Source organism: Rhinopithecus roxellana, chromosome 15 (genome assembly GCF_007565055.1).
Source record: "Rhinopithecus roxellana isolate Shanxi Qingling chromosome 15, ASM756505v1, whole genome shotgun sequence".
NCBI classification, from domain to species: domain Eukaryota; kingdom Metazoa; phylum Chordata; class Mammalia; order Primates; family Cercopithecidae; genus Rhinopithecus; species Rhinopithecus roxellana.
In genome coordinates, this window is record NC_044563.1 from 58,981,140 (window position 1) to 59,003,266 (window position 22,127).

General features: G+C 53.5%; 1 protein-coding gene across 24 annotated transcripts; it reads right to left on the minus strand.

Moving 5' to 3' along the window:
- Positions 1-1,503: 1,503 nt before the first annotated feature.
- Positions 1,504-21,621, minus strand: P2RY2 (purinergic receptor P2Y2). 24 transcript variants are annotated; one of them, XM_030918101.1, is made up of 7 exons: positions 20,849-21,015; positions 19,135-19,283; positions 11,470-11,640; positions 10,830-10,940; positions 9,461-9,649; positions 5,064-5,139; positions 1,504-3,296 (listed from the first exon to the last, which is right to left on the minus strand). In XM_030918101.1, exon 7 carries the CDS (start codon positions 3,290-3,292, stop codon positions 2,159-2,161), a length of 1,134 nt encoding a protein of 377 aa, XP_030773961.1. In that variant the 5' UTR covers positions 3,293-3,296; positions 5,064-5,139; positions 9,461-9,649; positions 10,830-10,940; positions 11,470-11,640; positions 19,135-19,283; positions 20,849-21,015; the 3' UTR covers positions 1,504-2,158. The 24 variants fall into 24 exon arrangements, 9 of the variants coding, with proteins under 9 accessions (XP_030773961.1, XP_030773959.1, XP_030773956.1 ...); XM_030918099.1 differs by lacking the exon at positions 10,830-10,940 and having other exon boundaries at positions 19,135-19,228; XM_030918096.1 differs by lacking the exon at positions 10,830-10,940.
- Between the last annotated feature and the right edge of the window lie 506 nt (positions 21,622-22,127).

Here is a 22,127-nt window from a genome sequence, read left to right on the forward strand (position 1 = left end):
CCTGTAATCCCAGCACTTTGGGAGGCTGAGGCAGGTGGATCACTTGAAGACAGGAGTTTGAGGCCAGCCTGGCCAACGCGAAACCCTGCCTCTATTAAAAATACAAAAATTAGCCGGGTGTGGTGGTGCATACCTGTAATCCCAACTACTTGGGAAGCTGAGGCAGGAGAATTGCTTGAACCCGGGAGGCAGAGAGTTGCAGTGAGCCAAGACTGCGCCACTGCACTCCCAGCCTGGGTGACAGAAAAAGACTTCGTCTCAAAAAGAAAAAAAAGAAAAGCTCAGAAGGACATCGGCTACATTAACAAAAGTATAGAACCTAGAATGTGAGAGGTGAATAGCTCGCACTATTCTGAGCAGGTCACCCACGTGGCACAGTGCAATCATTTGGGTCATAGTCTGTGGCAGAGTGGGAAGGGTGGAGAGGTCAGAGGAGGCAGGCAGAGTGGGCCCACAGAACGAGGGTTCTCCCAGAGGGAGAGGAGTGAGTCCCTGTCCTTGAGATCAAGAATGAGGCCTGTCAGCTTTGCCGTGTCCCTCTCCAAAGGCTAGGGCAGGGCTCTGTCCAGCTGAGCTCCACACATCAGCCCCGAGTGGTCCTGGCTAGACCCAGAACCTATCATAGGTGAAACCCATCTCCCCCATGCTAAGTCCTGACCCAGCCTGAGCAACACCCTGCCATTCTGGGATTTTCCCAGAAGGCAGAGGATGGACAGGAGGAGTGAGTCTCTTTCATATTTACCCACAATGCAAAAGAAGCCTTAGGGTCAGGGCAAGGAGGGAGCCCTAACTTGGCCTCCTTGTGACCCAGCCCAACCCTGCCTTGAGCCTGGAGCCAGCTGTCCAGCCTGCTTATGGCTCCTGCCCACCCTGCCCTCTTGCCCCATGTCTTTGCCTGGGATGCATCCGGCATGTGGATTTTCTTCTGGTGAGCTGCTTTTCTCAGAAGCTACAGCTCAGGAGTCTCCCACTCCAGGAACCCTTCCCTGACCCCCTGGCTCACAGCCCCATCCACTTGGCATTATCCAGTGGTGTGCTAGAGTGACTTGTACCTGCTTCCAAGAACCAATTGTTAAATTTTCAGGAATTTTACAAGGAAGCTGACATCATGTTTATAGTTTGAATTCGGCCATAAGAGTTTTTGCATCATGAAACTGGGCAGTTCTACAAAGAAGGGGTTCCCAGTTAAATCAGAGCTCCAGTTAAATGGTTTAACATTTACCAGCACATGACTGGCCATCACCTAAACTGGGAAATCTCAAGGACTGGGACTGCACCTGACTTCTCTCTGTGCTCAGCACAGTCAGGCACAGAAGCCAACTGGCTTTAAAGTGGGGAATGACCTGGGGTCTAGAGAGAGGATCCCTGAAAGGAGACTACTCCTGAGACAGCTAGTGAGAAGGCAGGTGGCAGAAGGGAATGGGTTGGAGAAAGGACCCTTGTGTGGCTGGTGAAAGCTTCCCCACCATATCCTCATCCCCCAAGCACACAATAAGGCACAGCTCAGCAGGCAACACAACCTTTAGTATAAGTTACAGCCTCACATTGGCTCCTAGCCCATGGGAGCCTCCAGATGGGTCTATGACATTAGTCCCCAGATGTTCATCTCTTGGGCTGGGGGTACTCCTCAGAGCTGAGTCCACCGTGGCACCCAGTCCATTCCAGACCACTGTGCAAACTCAGCCCTCGTTACTTACCAGGGTTTTCCGGCCAATCTGTGACTTGGCTGCCACCCCAGGTAGCTCAGCTACAGACTCTGGTATGTGACCTTGGTAAGCCACCTTCCTCTCTGGGCCTGTTTCTCCATTTGACTTGATTAGGTTGGACTCCAACCTAGGTACCTTGGCAGTACAGCCAGCTACTTGCATGAGAGTCAGGCCAGGGGTGTCACTGACCTTAACTCTCGCCTTTCTTGAAACTTAATTCCCCCAATTCATACACACAAAAGGTGACTAGGGGTTATGGGAACAGTTGACTCTGGACCACAGAGCGAATATCCTGAGCCCCTGTCAAATGATGGAGCATGGGGTCATGGCTTCCTTGGTCATCCAGCATGAGTCACTGATGGTCCATATCTGGGGAGACCGTACAATCTGCACAAGTCCTGGTCCCCTGCAGCTTCCCAATATAAACCTGCCCAAGCCGAAGTGTTCTGCTCCTACAGCCTAATGTCTTTAGTGTTCTCGCTACCAGCCGGCGTGGACTCTGTCCGCCTAGAGTCCTCACTGCTGCCCAACACATCTTCTATCCTCTGCATGTCAGTTCTGTCGGATCTGCGCAGGCCCAGCCTGCGGCGAGCCGGGGTGGCAGGGCTGGGGTCAGTGGGTGGCTTGGCATCTCGGGCAAAACGTACGAGCCTCTGCCCAGCGAGGAAGTAGAGCACGGGGTCAAGGCAACTGTTAGCACTGGCCAGCGGCCGGGTGACCTTGTAGGCCATGTTGATGGCGTTGAGGGTGTGGCAGCTGAGGTCCAGCGAGCGGAAGGAGTAGTAGAGGGTGCGGGTGACATGGAAGGGCAGGAAGCAGAGAGCGAAGACAGCGAGCACTAAGGCGATGGTGCGCACGGACTTGCGCTTGGCCCTAGGCAGGCCGCCCGAGGTCCCGTAGGCTGGCTTTAGCAACCGCCGAGCCATGAGCATGTAACAGACAAGGATGATGGCAAAGGGCACCGCGAAGAGCAGGCCCAGCATGACTGAACTGTAGGCCACAAAGCGGCTGAAGAGATCGGGCGCCGATGTGTCGTGGCAGGTGATGCGGCCCCCACGTGCGCTGGTGGTGACAAAGTAGAGCACAGGGGCCTGGCAGGCCAGCACCAACACCCACACGGCCCCGGCCACCCGGCGAGCGTAGCGGGCCCGGCCCCAGCGCAGGGAGCGCAGAGGGCGTAAGACGCCCAGACACCGGTGCACGCTGATGCAGGTGAGGAAGAGGATGCTGCAGTAAAGATTGGTGTAGAAGAGGAAGCGCACCAGCTTGCAGAGCACGGTGCTGAAGGGCCAGTGGTCGCCGCGGGCGTAGTAATAGACCAGCAGCGGCAGGGAGGCTGCATACAGTGCATCAGACACAGCCAGGTGGAACATGTATGTGGTGGACGCATTCCAGGTCTTGAGGCGGCACAAGAAGATGTAGAGCGCCACGGCGTTCAGACACAGCCCAAGCACGCACACCACGCTGTAGGACACAGGCAGCAGCACGTACTTGAAGTCCTCGTTGAAGCGGCACCTGTAGCCCAGCTCATCCCCATCCCAGGTGCCATTGATGGTGCCATTCCAGGGGACCAGGTCTGCCGCCATCGCCCTGCAGGGAAGGGAGGGGTGATGCCATCAGAGTTGTGGCTGGAGCGCCCCTAGGGGACCTGACACAGCCACCTGACCAGGGCTTTCGTTGCCATCTGACTTGGATCTGGACCTGGAACCTCCAAGCTTTGGAACCTTGAGAATGCATGAGATCCATGAATATCAGGATCACACAATTGTCAAACTTGAGAACAGGGGTAGACAAACTATAGTACAAAAGCCAGATCCGGTCTGCTTTTGTAAATTCAGCTTTATTGGAACACAACCGTACCCATCTGTTTACAAAGAGTTGAGTAGCTGTGACAAAGACTATATGGCCTGTGAAGTCTAAAATATTCACTATCTGACCTTTAAAAAAAGTTAGCTCAAGCTGGGTGCAGTGGCTCATGCCTATAATCGTAGCTACTCGGGAGGCCAAGGCAGAAACCAGGTGCTTAAGCCCAGCCTAGGCAACAAAGTGAGACCCCATCTCTACAAAATTTGTTTTAAAAATTAGCCAGGGATGCTGGCACGCACCTGTAGTCCCAGCTACTTGGCAGGCTGAGGTGGGAGGATCATTGGAGCCCAGGAGGTTGAGGCTGCAGTGAGATGTGACCATACCACTGCACTCCAGCCTGGGTGATATAGCAAGATCCCATCTCTGGGAGAGGGGACGGTGGTGGGGGGGATAGTTTTCTTACTCCTCTCTAGAACCTCAGGATCAGAGTTTTAGATCTAGGATTCTGAGCCCTAGAATCTGAGGATCTGGGGGTGCCAGAGCAGGTAATTTTGAGTTCATGGGAAGGGGCCTTTGAGGCTGGCTGACCCTGCTTCACACCCAATGCCTACTGCCTGCAGAGGCGTTTCTGGCCAGTGGGTATCCAACAGCCCCCTGCAGGCACTACAGAGTTCTCTCCAGCTCGTTTTCCCACTCTCTGGGAGGCTCTGGGCGCATGCCTAGTGTTCTGGTATTTGAGGAAGTATTTCCAAGGATCTCCCTCTTCAGTTATTCCTTCACTTTTTCATCTTCCTCTATTCTGGCAATTTCTGTATCTATCAACAGCCCCTGAGCCTGTGAGGCTACCAGGGAATCCCCCTGAAGTAACCCCCCCCGGAAGAGTCTAGGGAAATCTGGGGTGGAGATGGGGATAGGGGGTCAAAGGGTCTTCTTCTGTGTGGTAAATGCGGCTTCTTCTATGCCATCCAGTTTCTCTTTGCATACCATCAATATCCCCCCCAACCTTGTCCCCACTGAGCATATAACACACCCATGGGGACTGACCATCCAACAGACAGTGAGTGCCTAGGGAGCAGCTTGTCCCCTCCCTCTCCTCCTCACCCCTACCCAAGTGACCAGTTAAGAGCTCTCTCGCAGCTGGGAGGTAGGGGACAGACATCCCGGCCTGGAAGACAAAGACATGCCTAACATCCCAGGAGGCAGGTTGGAAATCATAGCAGGAGTCCTGGGTGGGCAAGTTTGAGAAAAACACAAAGAAACACTTTCTAGCAGTGTGAAGGGGAAGGAAAAGCTAACATTTTTCAAACCCTACTACTAAGCCTGCTTTATAAAAGTTATTCACTTAGGCCAGGCGTGGTGGCTTACACCTGTAATCCCAGCACTTTGGGAGGCTGAGGCGGGCGGATCACTTGAAGCCAGGAGTTCAAGACCAGCCTGGCCACCATGGAGAAACCCTGTCTCTACTAAAAATATACACACACAAAATTAGCCAGGTGTGGTGGCAGGCGCCTGTAGTCCCAGCTACTTGGGAGGCTGAGGTGGGTGGATCACCTGGGTCCAGGAGGCGAAGGTTGCAGTGAGCCAGAATCACTCCACTGTACTCCAGCCTGGGCGACACAGCAAGACTCTGTCTCAGAAAAAAAAAAAAAAAAGTTACTTCACTTTATCCTTACGATGTGTTCTGGGGGCCAATCACCATCCCCAGTTCTCCAATCAAGAAGCTAAGACACAGATCATGTAAGTTATTTGGTCAAGGTCTTGCCACTGGGGATGGGTTGCAATTCCTGTCCAGGTCCAGTCCCTGGAAGTGGCTGTGGGACTGTGGTAGTGAACTCCCTGTTTATGGGAGTATGCAAGTGACTCTCTAGCAGAGGATGCAGAAGGGCTTGTGCCTGTGTCGGGGTATGTCTGGGAGGATGGAAAGGGCAGATGAGATGTGAGTCCTCTTCATCCTGAGAATCTGGGGCCATATAATTCCCTTCATTTTTATTTTATTTATTTATTTTTAATTTTTAATTTTTAGATGGAGTCCCCCTTTTTTGCCAAGGCTGGAGTACAATGGCCTGATCTCGGCTCACTGCAACCTCTGCCTCCCAGGTTCAAGCGATTCTCCTGTCTCAGCCTCCCGAGTAGCTGGAGTTACAGGCACATGCTACCACGCCTGGCTAATTTTTGTATTTTTAGTAGAGATGGGGTTTTATCATGTGGGCCAGGCTACTCTCGAACTCCTGACCTCAAGTGATCTTCCCGCCTTGGTCTCTCAAAGTGCTGGGATTATAGGTGTGAGCCATTGTGCCCGGACTAATTCCCTTCATTTTAGATCCTGGAGTCCTGAGGGACTGGGGGACTCTGCAGGGCCTGCAACATCCACTTCCACAGACCCTGAGCTACTTTTCCAGCCCTGGCTTCTCAGAGGCAGTTCAAGGCCCAGGAGGTTGAGATTAGGGGTTCTGGGGGGTGTAGAGATCCTTTAATTTCCCTTCTTTTTTTCTTTCTTCTGTTTTTTTCTTTTTGAGACAGATTTTCACCCCATTGCCCAGGCTGGAATGCAGTGGCATGATCTCAGCTTCCTGCAACCTCTGTCTCCTGGGTTCAAGCAATTCTCATGCCTCAGCCTCCCAAGTAGCTGGGATTACAGGTGTGTGCCACCATGCCTAGCTAATGTTTTTGTATTTTTTAGTAGAGATGGGGTTTCACCTTGTTGCCCAGGCTGGTCTCGAACTCCTGACCTCAAGCGATCCACCTACCTCAGCCTCCCAAAGTACTGGGATTATAGGTGTGGGCAACGGCGCCCGGCCAGTTTCCCTTCTTCCATCAAGACTCCCAGATCTTCTCTGTCCCCTATTGTCAGCAAATGTGCACTCAGAAGCAAGTGGGCCTGCACCCTTGTTCCCCCTGCCATGGACATGGATGGCTCCCCAGGAGCCAGGGCAAAACCAGGGCGACGAGGCCAGGAGAAGCTTATGTGGTGCCAAGTTAAGAAGAAACAGGTAGATTTAGAGGCTGGGGCTCTGGCAGGTCAAGTGGCTGAGACCCATCTTACCCAGGGTCAGGACAGTTCCTGCTGCCAACTTAGTTCCAGGCTCTACCTCTTGTTGCTGGAACCACTGTACTGGCCTCCCTCCTCCAGGCCCAGTCCCACGCACCTACCCACCAAAATCCAGAGTGGCCTTTGTCAAATAAAGCATTCCTCTATTTGGAATCCTCCTGCCGCTCCTACCCTCTCTCAGGAGAAAGCCCAGACCTCAAGTCTGGTACCTGAGGTTTTCATAACTTGAGCTTCTGCCAACCTCACCTGCCTCAACCCCTGTGACCTGCAGTTTCCTGGATGTGCCTAACACTCTCCCCGCCCAGCCTTAGTTGCTGCTGCTCCTTCTACCTGGAATTCATTCGTGGCCCTCATCTCCACCTGTTGAACTCACGGCTCTTTATCCCTCAGTGCAGAGAACCCAGTGGTTAAGAACCTGGGCGCTGGAGCCAGACTGCTTCTGCTTCCTCAGCTGTAAAATGGGACACTTACTAGAATCTCCACCACAGGACTGCTGTGAGGGTCGAGTCATTTGTGTAAAATGTCTGGAATAGAGCCTGGCACACAATAGGCACACAGTGGTGTTATGAGTGCCAAGATTCAGCTAGTGGTGGCCTTTTCCAGAAACCTTTGGCCACAGTGGAGGTGGGACTGGAGGTCCTGACTGGAGGCTGTGGAGGTGAGTGTGGTGGGCCAGGGGAGTGACACTGAAACCCAAGAAGGGGAAGGCCTTGGGCCCTCTGAGGGGAGGGGCCCTGTGAGGGGAGAGATGTTTGGGAGGGAGGCTCTGGAGACTGTTCCCTGATGGAGGAATGGTGGGGAAGAGGAATTCAGTGTCAGCCATGGCAAGTGTGGGGATGGGCACAGCCTGGGTCCATCAGGTCTGGAGCTTTGGAAGGCAAGCTGAGAGTCACTGACTCACAGAAGCTGCAGGAGGAGCAAGGAGAGGCCCCTGTGCGAGACTGAGGAGCTATGGAGGGGCCATATTCCCTCCCAGGACAGAGCCCCACCTGGGTATCAGTAAGCCGAGGTTCGAGTCTAGCTCTGCCACAAAACATCAGGTGACATCAAGCATTTCCTTCCCTCCCAAGTATCAGACACTAGTCAAATCCCCCAGCCTTGAGAACTGCAGCCCCAAAATGTCCCCGGGAGGTCCTCTGCCCCACCTGGACAGGGAGGGGGCTTCCTCCATGATCTAGACACACACACCCAGTCTTGCCTTCACGCCATTGCTCTGTTCCTGCCCCAGAGATGAGGCCTGACCTCCCTTCACAGTCAACATAAACATCGCATCACCCTGCATGAAGAGTTTCCTGCTAATCCGTAACGGTGGAATCTCTGACACTGAAATGAGGGGTGGAGACTTCCCTGTCTCCCTTAAACTAAGGGAGCTGACCCTTCCACCTGTTTTAAGACATCCTGGCCCCCACCCTCCCAAGCCAGCTGGGGACTCCATCACCATGGCCCTGGGCCAGACTCACCCCGCCCGCCCTCTGGTTCTGCAGGCTGGCTCACCAATCTGTGAGTACATCTTTCCTAGCCCTGCCTTAGAGGGACAGCCAACTTCCCAGCCCCCTCCCTTAAGTCTCCCTTCTGCCTCTCCTGATCCTGATGCCCCTGGGACTGATGCCCCTGGGAGCCCCAGGCTCCACCTGACTATCCAACGCTCACCAACCCTGTTGCGCCCCGGTCTGGCTGGCCCTGCCCCAAGGAACTCCCAGTCTGGAGGGGAGATGTAAGCCTTGTAAGGACCCTTCCAGGCTCCCCTGCCTGTGTTCATTCTGTTCTTTCTCACTGGAAAGCCTTCCCTGAACCCACCCACACTGCACTCCATCGTACATTCCAAAGGATCTTCTAATCTCTGAAGCTCTCCTTTCCATCACCCCTTAGGATGTTTCTCAGCCAGTTGGTAATTTGTCCTTCCATCCTGTACCCCAACACATTTCAGGTGCTCTTTGAAGGCTGGGTCCATCTGATGCTTTTCTCTGTCCCTATCATCCAGCAGGAGGCCCGACCACAGGAGGATTACAGGAACGAGAGAATGAATGAATGAATGAATGAATGAATGAATGAATGAATGAGTGAATGAATCAAGCACAAGAGGCTATGGGGGCCCAGAGGAGGCACACACAGGCACAAGCCCTCTGCATCCTCTGCACACTCCTATAAACAGGGAGTTCACTACCTCCCTCCTGCAGCCACTTCCACTGTGGGATGTACCTGAATAGGATTTGCAGCCCATCTCCAGTGGAGTAACCTTGATCAAATTACTTACAAATTACTTGCTTCTCTGAGGGCCTCTCAAGGACAAGAATGCTTAAAGGTTTCTTAGCTGCTGACCCTCAGTAACCAGGGGACAACCCAGCCCCTCTAGGGGTCCTGGCCCACCTAGAACCTGCTTATGTCCGTAGACTGTCTCTCCTTCAACTGCCACAGGAGCCCAGGAGACTCTGCCTTTCTCTGGACAGGTCAGGGAAGTGCCAGCGGGAGGGGATTGGACATGGGCACTCTGGAGATGGGTTGGCTGTCTGAGACCTGCCACAGGTTTTTATCTGGCTCAGAACCTGGGTCAGTCTGATTAGGATTCTCCACCCACCCTGCTTTGTAGGGGCCAGACCTGGGCTGAGCAGCTTTCACACAGCATTGTCATCCCCCATCCCCACACTTTGGTAGATATTGCCATAGATGTTAAGCTATTTGTACAAGGTCACACTGCCAGGCATTGGAAAAATTAGACTTGACACCCAAAGCTATCTGACTTCAAAGCCTGAATTCATCACAGCCTGGGATGAGGGAGCAGAGCAGGGCACCTGCCTTCGGATCCCCTTGATCTAAGCCAGTTCAGGACAGACACAGGCACAACAGCACATGTACCCACCCTCACCTCCCAGCCAGCGCACCCGCCCCCAACCACACGTACCTGACCAGCCCCTGCTGTCCAGGTCAGGATGCTTAGCGCCTGCTCGGGTTCGTCACTCATGAATGCACCCGCCTGGACTGGGTTGCAGGGAACTCTGCGGGAAACAGGAAAAACAGGTCCCCAGGCCTGGGGCCACGCCTAGCCTCCAGCATTTTTCTGGGCAGGCAGTGCTGCTGCCGCAAGGGGCTCCTGCAGACAGAGGGAGGTAGAGAAAGCGTGGTCTCAGGGTCATGGAAACCCAGCCAGGCCAATCCCCCCCACGGCCACCTCCTCTGTGGTAACCTTAACCAGAAGGAGGCAGAGAGGTGGCCTGGTGTATGGCCTGGTCTGAGTGCCCTCTGTACACCCAAACCGCAGCTCATGTGTTCCAGGAATGGGTTATTCACAGCCCCTTTCCCCAGGCCGCCTTTCACAGAGTGGTGGCCCTGCCTGGAGGAAGGTCTCCCCCATGTCCTGTACAGCTGAGCCAAGCCTCCAAGCCTCCAGTGTCCCTTCCCTCAGTCCTGGTTCTGTGCTTTGGCCCCATAGCAGGAAAAGTCAATACCCTCTTTGCGCAGGGTCCATTGTATTATCCTTCTGCCAACACACTTTTGCCTAAGCTAGGTCTCTTTCTAGAGACCCCCTTTCTCCCCACTGCTACCTCTAAGCATTCCTCCATAGGTGTTATAAACACACATATGCCACACCTGAACACACACTGGCACAGACACACCAAGACACATGGATACACAAAGGCATGCAGAGTCACACTCAGGTGTACATGCAGTGGACACATACGGATGCGCACACACACACACACACAGAGTCTAGACCATTAGGGCCTAAAACTGCATTTAGAAATCTCCTGTGCCACATATGCACCATGGAATACTATGCAGCCATAAAAAAGGATGAGTTCATGTCCTTTGCAGGGACATGGATGAAGCTGGAAACCATAATTCTCAGCAAACTATCACAAGATCAGAAAACTAAACACTGCATGTTCTCACTTATAAGTGGGAGTTGAACAATGAGAACACATGGACACAGGGACGGGAACATCACACACCAGGACCTGTTGGGGTTGGAGGGCTAGGGGAGGGATAACATTAGGAGAAATACCTGATGTAGGTGACAAGTTGATGGGTACAGCAAACCACCAGGGCACGTGTATACCTATATAACAAAACTGCACATTCTGAACACGTAACCCAGAACTTAAAGTGTGTGTGTGTGTGTGTGTGTGTGTGTGTGTGTGTGTGTATGAAATCTCCTGTGCCAAACCCTGTTTCACAGAGGAGGAAACAGGCCCAAGCCTCACAGTAAGTCAGGGACAGAACCAAGACTAGAGCCCAGCCCTCCCGAATTCTGGCTGTGGTTTTTGTCTCACCTTGGAGCCCCTTGTGTACACCAAGCACAGGGTTTCAGGGAGGGGACAGTTGCCTGGTGGAGGGGACCCTCTGTGTGGGCAGGTCTCACCCTCCACCAGCACCTCAGATACCTCAAAGGAGAAATAGAACATGCAACTCCTGAGTTTTTCTTTTTCCATCTTCATTTCCCTAGGATGGAGGAGTGGGCCTGTGACAGCTAAGCCCAGGTCCCCAAGCTGGAAGTGCAGTACAAGGGTGGGGGGATGTGGGAGAGGAGATGGGGGCACTGCAAGAATAACTTGGGGATAGGGCGGGGGTGTGCATGGGAAGTGCCTCTGGGCCACTGCTTACTGAGTGCACCTTGCCCGGTGGTCTCAGACGGACAAGGCCGGTGGGCTGGTAGCTCCCCGCTAATCTACACTAGAGACTATGACAAGGTGAGGGAACGTCAACCTTTTTACCCTGCTGTACCCAGGTGCACACCCTGTCTCCTCCTCCTTAGAAAATGCCTTGACTCAACAGGCTAAAGTAGAGAATATCACTTTCTCCAAGTGGTTCTCATTTCTGAGAAGGGCCCCCACCGTCTTTCCAGGTTTCAAACCTCTGATACAGCCTGGAAAACCTCCCTCTTCTCCACCCTGCTAGAAGCCCAACACTCACCACGTCCTGTTAGTTCAACCAGTGAAATTCCTCGGACATGCACCACATGGTCCCCACACTGCAGCCTGAGGCCTGTTTTTCCGTAGTCCACAGCACCAGCCTCCTCACTGGCCTCTGTGCCTCCACCCCTGCCCTGTCTGTCCACCTTTCACACTGCGGTCATGTGGTTTCCTAAAACACAAATCCAACCACGTATTGTTGAATCATGTTCGTGGCTCCCTAGTGCCCTCAGGCGACTGTCCCAGCTCCTCAACCTACCACTCAGGGCCTAGCTGATCTGGTCCCTGCCATCGCTCCAGAAAACCCATCCTCTCTGCCCTTGCCCTCATATTCCTGTCTCAGGCACAACAAAAGCAGTCCCATGGTCATATTGTTGCTCAGAGACAGCCTCCCTTATCATCTGACACCTATATCACCCCAAGAGTTTAGTGCTGTCCCTGTGCCAAGTTCTGTGTTAGGTGACTTCATATACCTCTTCTCGTTGAATCCTGAGAGACTCAGAGAGGCTAAATAACCTCACAGCTCACAAAGCTAGCAAACGGCATAGCCATTCTGGGCTGTCTGACTTCAGAGGCTGTCCCCTGACCACTACCTCCCACCCTGCAAGGCCCAGGCCCTCTCCCAGGAAGCTGCCTGACCATCCCTTTTTGGCCCCACAGCTCTCTGCCTGTCTGCTCAGTTCTCTGCCAGAGGAGTGGCAGGGCCCAGGATTTACTCTTTTCAGTACTTTTCAGTACTTCCTTAGTGTAAGGAGGTCATGGTGGTTATTGCATCCATCTCACAGGTAGAAAAACTAAGGCCAGACATACTGCCCAAGGTAATTTATAGATTCAGTGCCATCCCCATCAAGCTACCAATGACTTTCTTCACGGAAGTGGAAAAAACTACTTTAAAGTTCATATGGAACCAAAAAAGAGCCTGCATTGCCAAGACAATCCCAAGCCAAAAGAACAAAGCTGGAGGCATCATACTACCTGACTTCAAACTATACTACAAAGCTACAGTAACCAAAACAGCATGGTACTGGTACCAAAACAGAGATATAGACCAATAGAACAGAATAGAGCCCTCAGAAATAATACCACACATCTACATCCATGTGATCCTTGACAAACCTGACAAAAACAAGAAATGGGGAAAGGACTCCCTATTTAATAAATGGGACTGGGAAAACTGGCTAGCCATATGTAGAAAGCTGAAACTGGATCCCTTCCTTACACCTTATTAAATTAAATTAAATTAATTCAAGATGGATTAGAGACTTAAATGTCAGACCTAAAACCATAAAAACCCTAGAAGAAAACCTAGGCAATACCATTCAGGACATAGGCATAGACAAGGACTTCATGTCTAAAACACCGAAAGCAACGTCAACAGAAGCCAAAATTGGGAAATGGGATCTAATTAAACTAAAGAGCTTCTGCACAGCAAAAGAACCTACCATTAGATTGAACAGGCAACCTACAGAGTGGGAGAAAATTTCTGCAATCTACCCATCTGACAAAAATCTGACAATTTTTGCAGTCTACCCATCTGACCAATATCCAGAATCTACAAAGAACTTAAACAAATTTACAAGAAAAAAATCAAACAACCCCATCAAAAAGTGGGCAAAGGATATGAACAGACACTTCTCAAAAGAAGATATTTATGCAGCAACAGACATATGAAAAAATGCTCATCATTACCGGCCATCAGAGAAATGCAAATCAAAACCACAATGAAATACCATCTCACACCAGTTAGAATGGCGATCATTAAAAAGTCAGGAAACAACAGGTGCTGGAGAGGATGTTGAGAAATAGGAACACTTTTACACTGTTGGTGGGACTGTAAACTAGTTCAACCATTGTGCAAGACAGTGTGACGATTCCTCAAGGATCTAGAACTAGAAATACCATTTGATCCAGTCATCCCATTACTGGGTATATACCCAAAGGATTATAAATCATGCTGCTATAAAGACACATGCACACGTATGTTTATTGTGGCACTATTCACAATAGCAAAGACTTGGACCAACCCAAATGTCCACCAATGAGAGACTGGATTAAGAAAATGTGGCACATATACACCATGGAATATTATGCAGCCATAAAAAAGGATGAGTTCATGTCCTTTGTAGGGACATGGATGAAGCTGGAAAACATCATTCTGAGCAAATTATCGCAAGGACAGAAAACCAAACACCACATTTTCTCACTCATGGGTGTGAACTGAACAATGAGAACACTTGGACAGAGGGTGGGGAACACTATACACCGGGGCCTGTCATAGGGTGGGGGGAGGGGGGAGGGATAGCATTAGGAGATATACCTAATGTAAATGATGAGTTAATGGGTGCAGCACACCAACATGGCACATGTATACATATGTAACAAACCTGCACGTTGTGCACATGTACCCTAGAACTTAAAGTATAGTTTTAAAAAAAGAAAAAAAAGAAAAACTAAGTCCAGAAAGGGGTAGCTCAAGGTCTCACCCAAGGTCACCAGTGAGCCAAGGGCAGAGCCAAGCCTAGCGTGCAGACCTCTAACCCCCTGATCTGGTCCTGCCCCTAACCCAATCTGGGTCTTTCTCTTTGTGGTTCTAGGCTAGTGAGGCCAAAGTCAGAAGGAGGAGCTGGGCAGCTCCCAGGGCACTGTGGAATTTCCAGGGTGGTTGGATGACATTCCAGCTCCTCCACTAGAGTGACTCCAGAATGTGCCTCCTTGGCTGGTGGCAGACCCTGTCTAGTCTGGTAGAGAAGAACGTCCTGTCACCTCTGTGGAGACCCCTGCTGCCTGTCTCCACCAGGGGTGGGGTGCTGTGAGGGAAAACAGAGGACCTAGTCCCAGAACCTCATTAAGGGGGCAAGAGAGGGCACTAGGCAGGTGGGAAATCCCAGTTCTGCTCTTCCCAGTGGTAAGACAAGTCTCTTAACTCCAAAACCCAGAACTCAGTTTCCTCTCAATATCAGAACAGTACCTGCCTCAGAAGGTTGTTGAGCTAGTTAGATGATTTAGGCTCATTTTACGAAATAGTAAGAGAGAATATTTCAGCAGGTAAAGAAGGCATGGAGGGTGGGGGTATCTCAGGAAGACAAGAAGGGCAGGAAGCTTTGCAGGAATTATGGGCTACAGGAAGGTCACAACCAGAATAACCACAGATCAGGTCTCCCACACTGAAGGCTGTCCTCAGGGGGAAGGCAGTCCAGGAATTCCCCAGCAGAAGCCAGATAGCCACCATACTCTTTCACTCACTCACCCTTCACAAAGGTTGTCACATCTATGCCCATCACTGGGCAGGGTACCTGGGGACTCTGAGGTAGGTCAGATCTCAAGGAATTCACTGTCAAGATCAGGGGAGGCACACTCAGAAACAGGCGATGATAACACAGGGTGATCAGGCCTGGAGGAAGCCAAGGAGGCCCCCAACAGGATTGGAGGGGTGATGAGGGAAGGCTTCCTGGAGGAGAGGGCACCTGACCTGCATTTTGGAAGATGAGGAGTCAGGTGGTTGAAGAGACAGGAGGAGCAGAGTGAGGATGAACAAGAGATGACATGACACGTTTGAGGAACTGCTCTTCATCTTGGTGGCTTGAGGGGAGTGGAGAGGGCAAGGCTGGAGTGCACAAGCTGAGGAGCTTAGAAGTCATCCTGGCCCCTCCTCAATGTCCTTCAAGGGGCTGAAGGCCAGCAGGCCCCCTGCCTTGCCTGACATGCTTCTGCACCGGGAGCACCAAAGCTGGTCTGAGGAAATGGCTAAGGGGTAACCTCAGATGCTATCAGCCGGTGCCGTTGTGGTGTAAGACCTCCCCTTCACACGGCCCTTGGGCTCTCTACCCCCTCCCAGATACTCTCTCCTTCTTGGGAACCCCCCTAGGATCCTGGCTGTGGAGGTCACTCACCAGGGCTGAGCTCAGAGCAGCATCTGAGTGGGTAAATCTCAGATCAGCCAGGCTTATAGATCGGAAAGCCAAGACCTCTAAAGAGGAAGGGACTTACTCAAGGTCTGGTGTTCTAATTATTGTCAGTGTGGGTTTGACCACCTTATCCCCAACCCAGAGCAGGACCCCAAACCACCCATCTCACCTGGATCCCAGCACAGCCCAGAACCGGGCTACAGAGACATGCTGCTAGATTAAACAGGCTCAGAACCACAACATCCTGGACACCACCCCAACCTATCACAGCCAAATGCCTCCAGATTCAAGAGGCAAGAACCCTGAGATCAGGCTCTAACTTGGAGCCACCTGTGTTGTGCAGTCTGGGTGAAGTCAGCCCCCCTCTCAGAGCCTTGGGTTCTTCAGTGGTCAGATGGGGAGAATCACTGCTGCATGGGACAGCCCATGAGGAATAAGACAAGGGGACAGATGGGTGCACCATGGCACTAGCAAATCATGAACTGTCCTAATGTGGAGGTTGTGTCTGCCTGTCACAACAGGGAGACACTGAAATTCAGGAGCCCACGACACTGCTTGGTAGGTAGGCCCTCCCAGGTGTCCCCAGCAGAGGGACAGAGGTCATGGTCACAGCAGTCAGGCAAGGTCCCTGGAAGGGGAACTGTGATAAGATTTGAGGAGGAGCAGGAAGGGTCCAGCTTGGGAGGAAAGAAGGTGGATGGAGAATCCAAGGTGGAAAGGGGGATGAAAGAATCGACCGGGAACCACATGAGCCTGTGATTCTGAGATGGCCCCTCCAGGTGCCTCCAGGATTCTGAGTTCCCTGGTTCTCACAGTCTAATTCCAAGAGGCTCTGGTTCCGGGTGTGGGCTCAGTGTTTCTTCAATTCTATTACTCGTTGCTCCTGATAACCTTTGCTTTTGAGATTCTCAGAGCCACAGGAGTCTGGATTCAGAGTAAGAAATCTTAAATCACATTCCCAGGAACCACAAAGTCCCAGCAAACACTTGCCAATGCTCTGGTGCACCTGGCCTCAGAGGGATCTCAGGAACTCAGACTCAGATCGCACTCTGCAGGACCTTTGAGGAGTACCCAGTCAGGCTGTGGAAAAAGACACAGACAGGGACCAAATCCACTTGGGTGAATAAACCATACAAGGCAAGCCCAGGGGTTATGGAGCACACAGCAACTCCTACCTGGCCTGGGGGAGGTGGTCAGGGAGCGCTTCTGCAGAGGAGGGGTCATCTGAGCTGGAAACTGATAGATGATTAGGAGTTTGTCCGGTGGGCCAAGAGGGAGGAGGGCTCTGAAGGCAGGAGAGGCATGAGCAAAGACTTGGTGGATGAAAGTGTGACCTGCTGGGAAAGGCCGGGAGGTCTTACATGGCTGCTGTGGAGGGTGAGGTGGCATGGGAGCCTGAGGAATTCACATGAAAAGGCTCAAATGCCAGGCCGAAGAGCTTGGCCTCTATTCTGAGGACAATGAGCAACCATGGAAGGCTTAAGAGGGGAAGGACATGGTCAGAGTCGACCTTTACAAAAATGGTGCCACATGGAAGGTAGATGGGACAGGGAGTCCGCAGGGAGGGAGACCAAGGAGGAGACGACACATATGGTGGTGCCGTGAGAGGAGCAGGTCCCTTGGCCCTAGATTTCCTGCGACAGCCCAGCCATGGTAAGAGTTCCCCTCCTACAAGCCAGGGCTGGGGCACTCACCAGGAAGCCAGGTCCACACCCAGAGACTCTCCTCAGACCTGGGGAGGGAAAGGCCACGTGAGCCCCAGAAGTCTGAGGGAGGTCCCTTTCCCTCACTCCAGCACCCAGGCCTCTCACCCAGGAGCTAAAATGAGAGGGACAAGGTACCAGGGCAGAGGGCCAAGGAGTTGTTCCGCGGGGCCCAGGCTGCTCACACTCCTACCAGAAACTCCTGCTACTCATCTTGGACCAGGAATGACTCAGGCCTAAGAGATGGGGTGATGGGGGTGGAGGAACTTCTCTGCTCCAGAACCAACTGTGGCGCTCCATGGAGCAAAGCCTCCCCTTCTACTCCATGCCTACTCCCACCTGGCCACTCATTTCCCACATACCCACTGGCACCTGCCCTGAGCCCAAGCTGGGTGATGGGGACAGAGAGAGAAAGCAGGGATGGCCGAGCATAGTCCTACAACTGGCCTCTGGATGAGTACAGAGGTCAGAGTGGCCCACACAGCCAGCCTACTCCTATCAGGGCCCAGTAATAAGGACAGGACAGGCCTGAGGACCCAAGGGCAACCAAGAGGAAGGTGTGGCCCAGAGGGTATACCAAGCAGGCCTACAGAAAGCAGTCTGGGGAGAGGCAGTTTGGGCAGAAGGCTTGAGGGGCAACCCCCACTCCCCTCACCAGATCAACAAGGCATCTCTGGTCCTGTGGGCAGGTCTGGGCAGGTGTTATCTTATCAGCAGTTGGGTAATCTGGCCACAAGAAAGCCCCAAACACAGGTTCCCAGGGCAGAATTCAAGCTCCTCTCAGCCTGGAAGCCAGAGGACCAGGCCCGACCCCAACAGGGCTCTGTCTCAGGTGGGGAGGGCTAAGCTGGCAGGTGGACTGGAGCCCCAGGTTTCACCTCAGCTTGGTGACCCTGGGCAAGATACAATCCATGCCTCTATTTCCTGATCTGCAAAATGGAGATCCAATTCCTGCCTCACAGGTCTATAGGAAGACAAAATGGATTGTTGTAAATCATTCCTAGTGAAGCCATCTCTGCAGGGCGGGTAGAGAGGAAGGCATTCAGTAATCAAATTTCAATAGCCAGCACAATCCCTTGCTATTGCACCCATGTTCTCTTACAGTCTTCAAAATGAATTTAAGTCTATGAGTATCACATTCCTTCTCCAAGCACTGCAGTTTAAGGCTTATAAAGCTTTTCCCTGGTCACTATCTTAATCCTTGTAGCAACTTTGCCCTCAAAGAAGCAAGGATCACCATTCTCAATTTACAGATGGCAGAACTGACACCTAGAGAGGGACAATGGCCTCTCTAAAGACTATAGCCATTAAGTCAAAGCTCTCATGGGGTCACTCATGAGGCCCTGGTGATACCCTCACACCTTCTTAGAACCTTATGCATCCAGGGCGGGAGGGAGACAGAAACAGAGGAGCCACAGCCTCACTACACAGCCCAAGTTTGGTAGTCATTTCTGAGGGTTACCCACTGGGATACCCAATCCCTCTGACCAGACTCCAAGAAAGCCCAAGACAGGGAGAAAAGGAGAAAGAGTGACAAACCTTTTGTGCCAGGGCCTCCCCACATACTCTGCCATGCAGGATCTTACTTGTTCTGGCCTCCTTTTAGAGCCTAACAGGGCAGGAACTGGTCATCCAACAAGCTGGGAGCAGAGCTGGAATGAGATCTATTGCAGGTCCCCAAATTCCTCAGCAGGAGCATCTGAAGGCTCAGGGAAAAGTGTTTGGCCAACGGGCAAGGACTCAATTAGGGTTTAAACAACTCCTGGGACAGTTCTAATGCTGACATCACAAATGCCCTGACCTTCCTGCACTTGGCACTACTTGATCCATTCTCCATTCTGCAGCCAGAGAGCTCTTTCTGAAATGCCACCTGACCATGAAACTCCTCTGCTCATAAATTTCCATGGCTCCCAATTGCCTTCAGGATAAAATCCAGGACTTTAGCCTGGGCACTCTAGGTCCTGCCGTGTCCCAGATCACACTGTTCTGGTAAACTGTACCACCCACTTTGATAACCATATTCTGGTTTGCCCTTCTTTGTAGTGACATGGAGCTCACCTGCAGCCAGGCCTTTACTGGAGAAGCTGGGGCCAGAAACAGGGGATAGGGGCTGCTGCTGCTCTCTCGGTTCAGCTCAGCCTCGTGCGGGATGCTGGCAACACAGAAATGAGTCAGACCCAGTTTCTGCCCTTCAGGATCCCCTAGACCTGAGAAGAGGAAAGGAGGAGACAGACATAGATCATGACAGTCCAGGTGGGACCAGGGCTGTCAGCACCAGGACTGTAGGGGCCTAGAAGAGGCTCCAACCCAGCTGTGGGGATCAAGGAAAGCTTTCCAGAGGAGGGGCCATCTGAGCTGGGTCCCAAGTCTGGGTAGTTCTCCAGTTGAAGAAGGTGAGAGTAGGAGGCTTATCAGGCAGGGAGTGTAGAATATGCAGCAGGCCTGGGGCAAGAAATGAGAGACTCCAGACAGCTGCTGCAAGGTGAAGAATCAGGCGGGAGAGGTGGCTGGAAAGGCCAGCAGGCCCCAGTTATCAGAGACCTTAAGTCCCAGGCTACAGGGCTCAGGCTTGGTCCTGTGGAAGGCTTGTGCCCTAGGGAGGGGCACTTGTGGGATTCTGGTTTTGGCAGGCTCCCTCCAGGGACTGACTTCCCATCCCCAAGCTGTGAGCCTGCCCATGGGGGGACACTGGTGCTGAACATGACACACTCATCAGCTCCTCAACAGCCCTCAAATTCCGTATCATTAGTCCCTTCTTACAGAGGAGGCCACGGAGGCTCAGAGAAAGGACGGCTTGCTCAGACCACACAGTGGCCAAGACAGGATTGGAACATAGATCTCTTGAGTCTCCAGAGCTCTCTTGTGGACCTGTCTGCGCAGAGAATCTTCTTCCTCCCACTTCCACCCACAGGTAATAAACTTGCCTGGGTCCTCATCCAGATCCTCAAAACTCATCATTATTTCAGCTTAGATCCAAAACAAACCAGGCAGATCAGGCTGTGGTCCCGGGGAAGCTGGCGATGCCATGCTGAAAGGAACAGCAGCCATGGACCCCACAGTGGATCCCGAGCTGGCAGTGCTGGTCTCCAGCAGTCCCTGACCCTTGGGCTGCACTCCTGGAGGACCCTAAAAGGGCCACTGGCAGCCTTCGGGTTGCGGGGTGGGGTATCGCCTTTCTCCTGACTGACCCTTCCTACCGGGGCATTTGCCAGATTTAAAGTCCCGAGACAGAGGCTTAACTGTCCTTCCTCCCCACTCCCTCCTCCCCCGCCCACTCCCTGCAACTGCCCCCTCAACCTTACCAATGGCAGGCGGCCACCCAGAGTGACCCTGGGGGCAGGACAGGGGGCAGGACAGGGGTCAGGCGATCTTCAGGGATTCATGTCTCTGGGCACCGCCCACCGCCCCATGCCACGGGGACGCTCACATCCGAGCACACACAGACAAGTTCCGCAGGCTGGGCCAGTCGCCCCGAGGGGCGCACACACTCACCCGCTAACATGCAGACTTCGCGCACAGCCTCCTCACAACCAGGGCGCCCGTCCACACTCACCGAGACCGACGCTCCCGTGGAGACAAAGTTCAACCACGGACCCACAGGCGCGTTCACGCCGCCCAGTTATGCGCTACACGCCGGCTCTCAACGGTGCCCCGGGGCGACAGCAGCTCCACAGCGCCCTCCCCTGCCCCGCGCCCAGTCGGCACCTGCGCCAGTCCGGCCCGCCGCTTCCCCGGGCCTCTCCAAGCGCCCTGTTCCCTCCAGGCACCGCACCTCTCGCCCCTGCGCTGCGCTTCTCCGCCCGGCGTGCAGTCGCCGCGGCTCCCGGGTGCCAGTGCCTGCGTCCAGCCGCCGCCGCAGAGATCCACGTGCCTGGGATCCCAGCTACCCACCTCTCTGCGCTGTTCCCCAACCCCGAAGCCGGGCCAGGCAGGGGGCGGGGCAGACCTTTGACCAACCCTGGCACCGCCCTCAACCCGCCCGGGTAGATACCTCGCCACCCGCTCCGGGATGCCGCCTAGCGACACGGCCGCGGGGTCAGCGCGTCTGTAGCGGTGCTGCAACAGGAGGGGCGGGCGGCGACGGTCCCACTGCCGGGCCAGAAAGAGGCCGCCCGGCTCCCTCACGCTAGAAAGGAGCGGGTGAGCAGAGGTTTTCAGAGACGCCAAAGTTTTGCCGGGTCAGCCCGGCGCCTGCGTGGCCCACTGCAGGACCTTTGCGCCCAGCCGCCGCGCCACCCTACCCCTGTCCCGCCCCTGCCCCAGCCTGGCTGGCCAGGAAGGGACCTGCTCGGAGAGACCTGCTCGAAACCCCAGGCCGAGGACGCACCTCCCTTGCTTGAAAGTGGGGGTAGGGAATGCCTCTCCCCATTACCCTGGGAAGGAAAGCAGGGTACTCAGGATCCCACCTCTTCCGTGCTCCCCACTTTCCCTGCCTTAATCTTACCAGCAGCTCCCTGAACTCCCCACTCTCTCTGGCCCGTTATCTTGAGCTGCTTTAACTCTCTTCTCTGCCGTCCACGTCCACCCCACTCTAATGGCCTTCCCTGGTCGGGCTGCGTGTCTGACCCATTCGGAGACTGAGAGCTCCCGAGGGCGGGAAGCAGGTCTACCTTCTTCCTGCTGCTGTCCCAGGTGCTCAGTCCTTAAAGGTGTGAATGGATGAACGAATGAGCGCCCCCCTCTCTCTCATTTCTGGTCTAGGAATCAGGAATGTAGGTTCCTACCCAGCTTCAGCACCGACTCTGGGAGACCTTGACCCAGTTCCATTCTCTCTCAGGGTCTCCTTTCCTGTGAAGTGGAGTCAATCACTCAGGTGGCTGGACAAGTGCAGAGGAGGCCTCTTCCTGTAGCCAAGGAACTTGCCCAGGGCCCTTGGGGCCTTGGGCCCTCTTGGGCTCCATATCAGCTGACTGGGCCTGGCTGCCATGAAGGGTGCTGGCTGCAGTCCCACCGGGAGCAGGAACAGAGTGGACACACAGCCCAGAGGGGCAGAGCCGCCTCTGCAGTCCCGCTGGGACCTTTGCTTGGGAGACACAAAAGCCCCTTGTCCA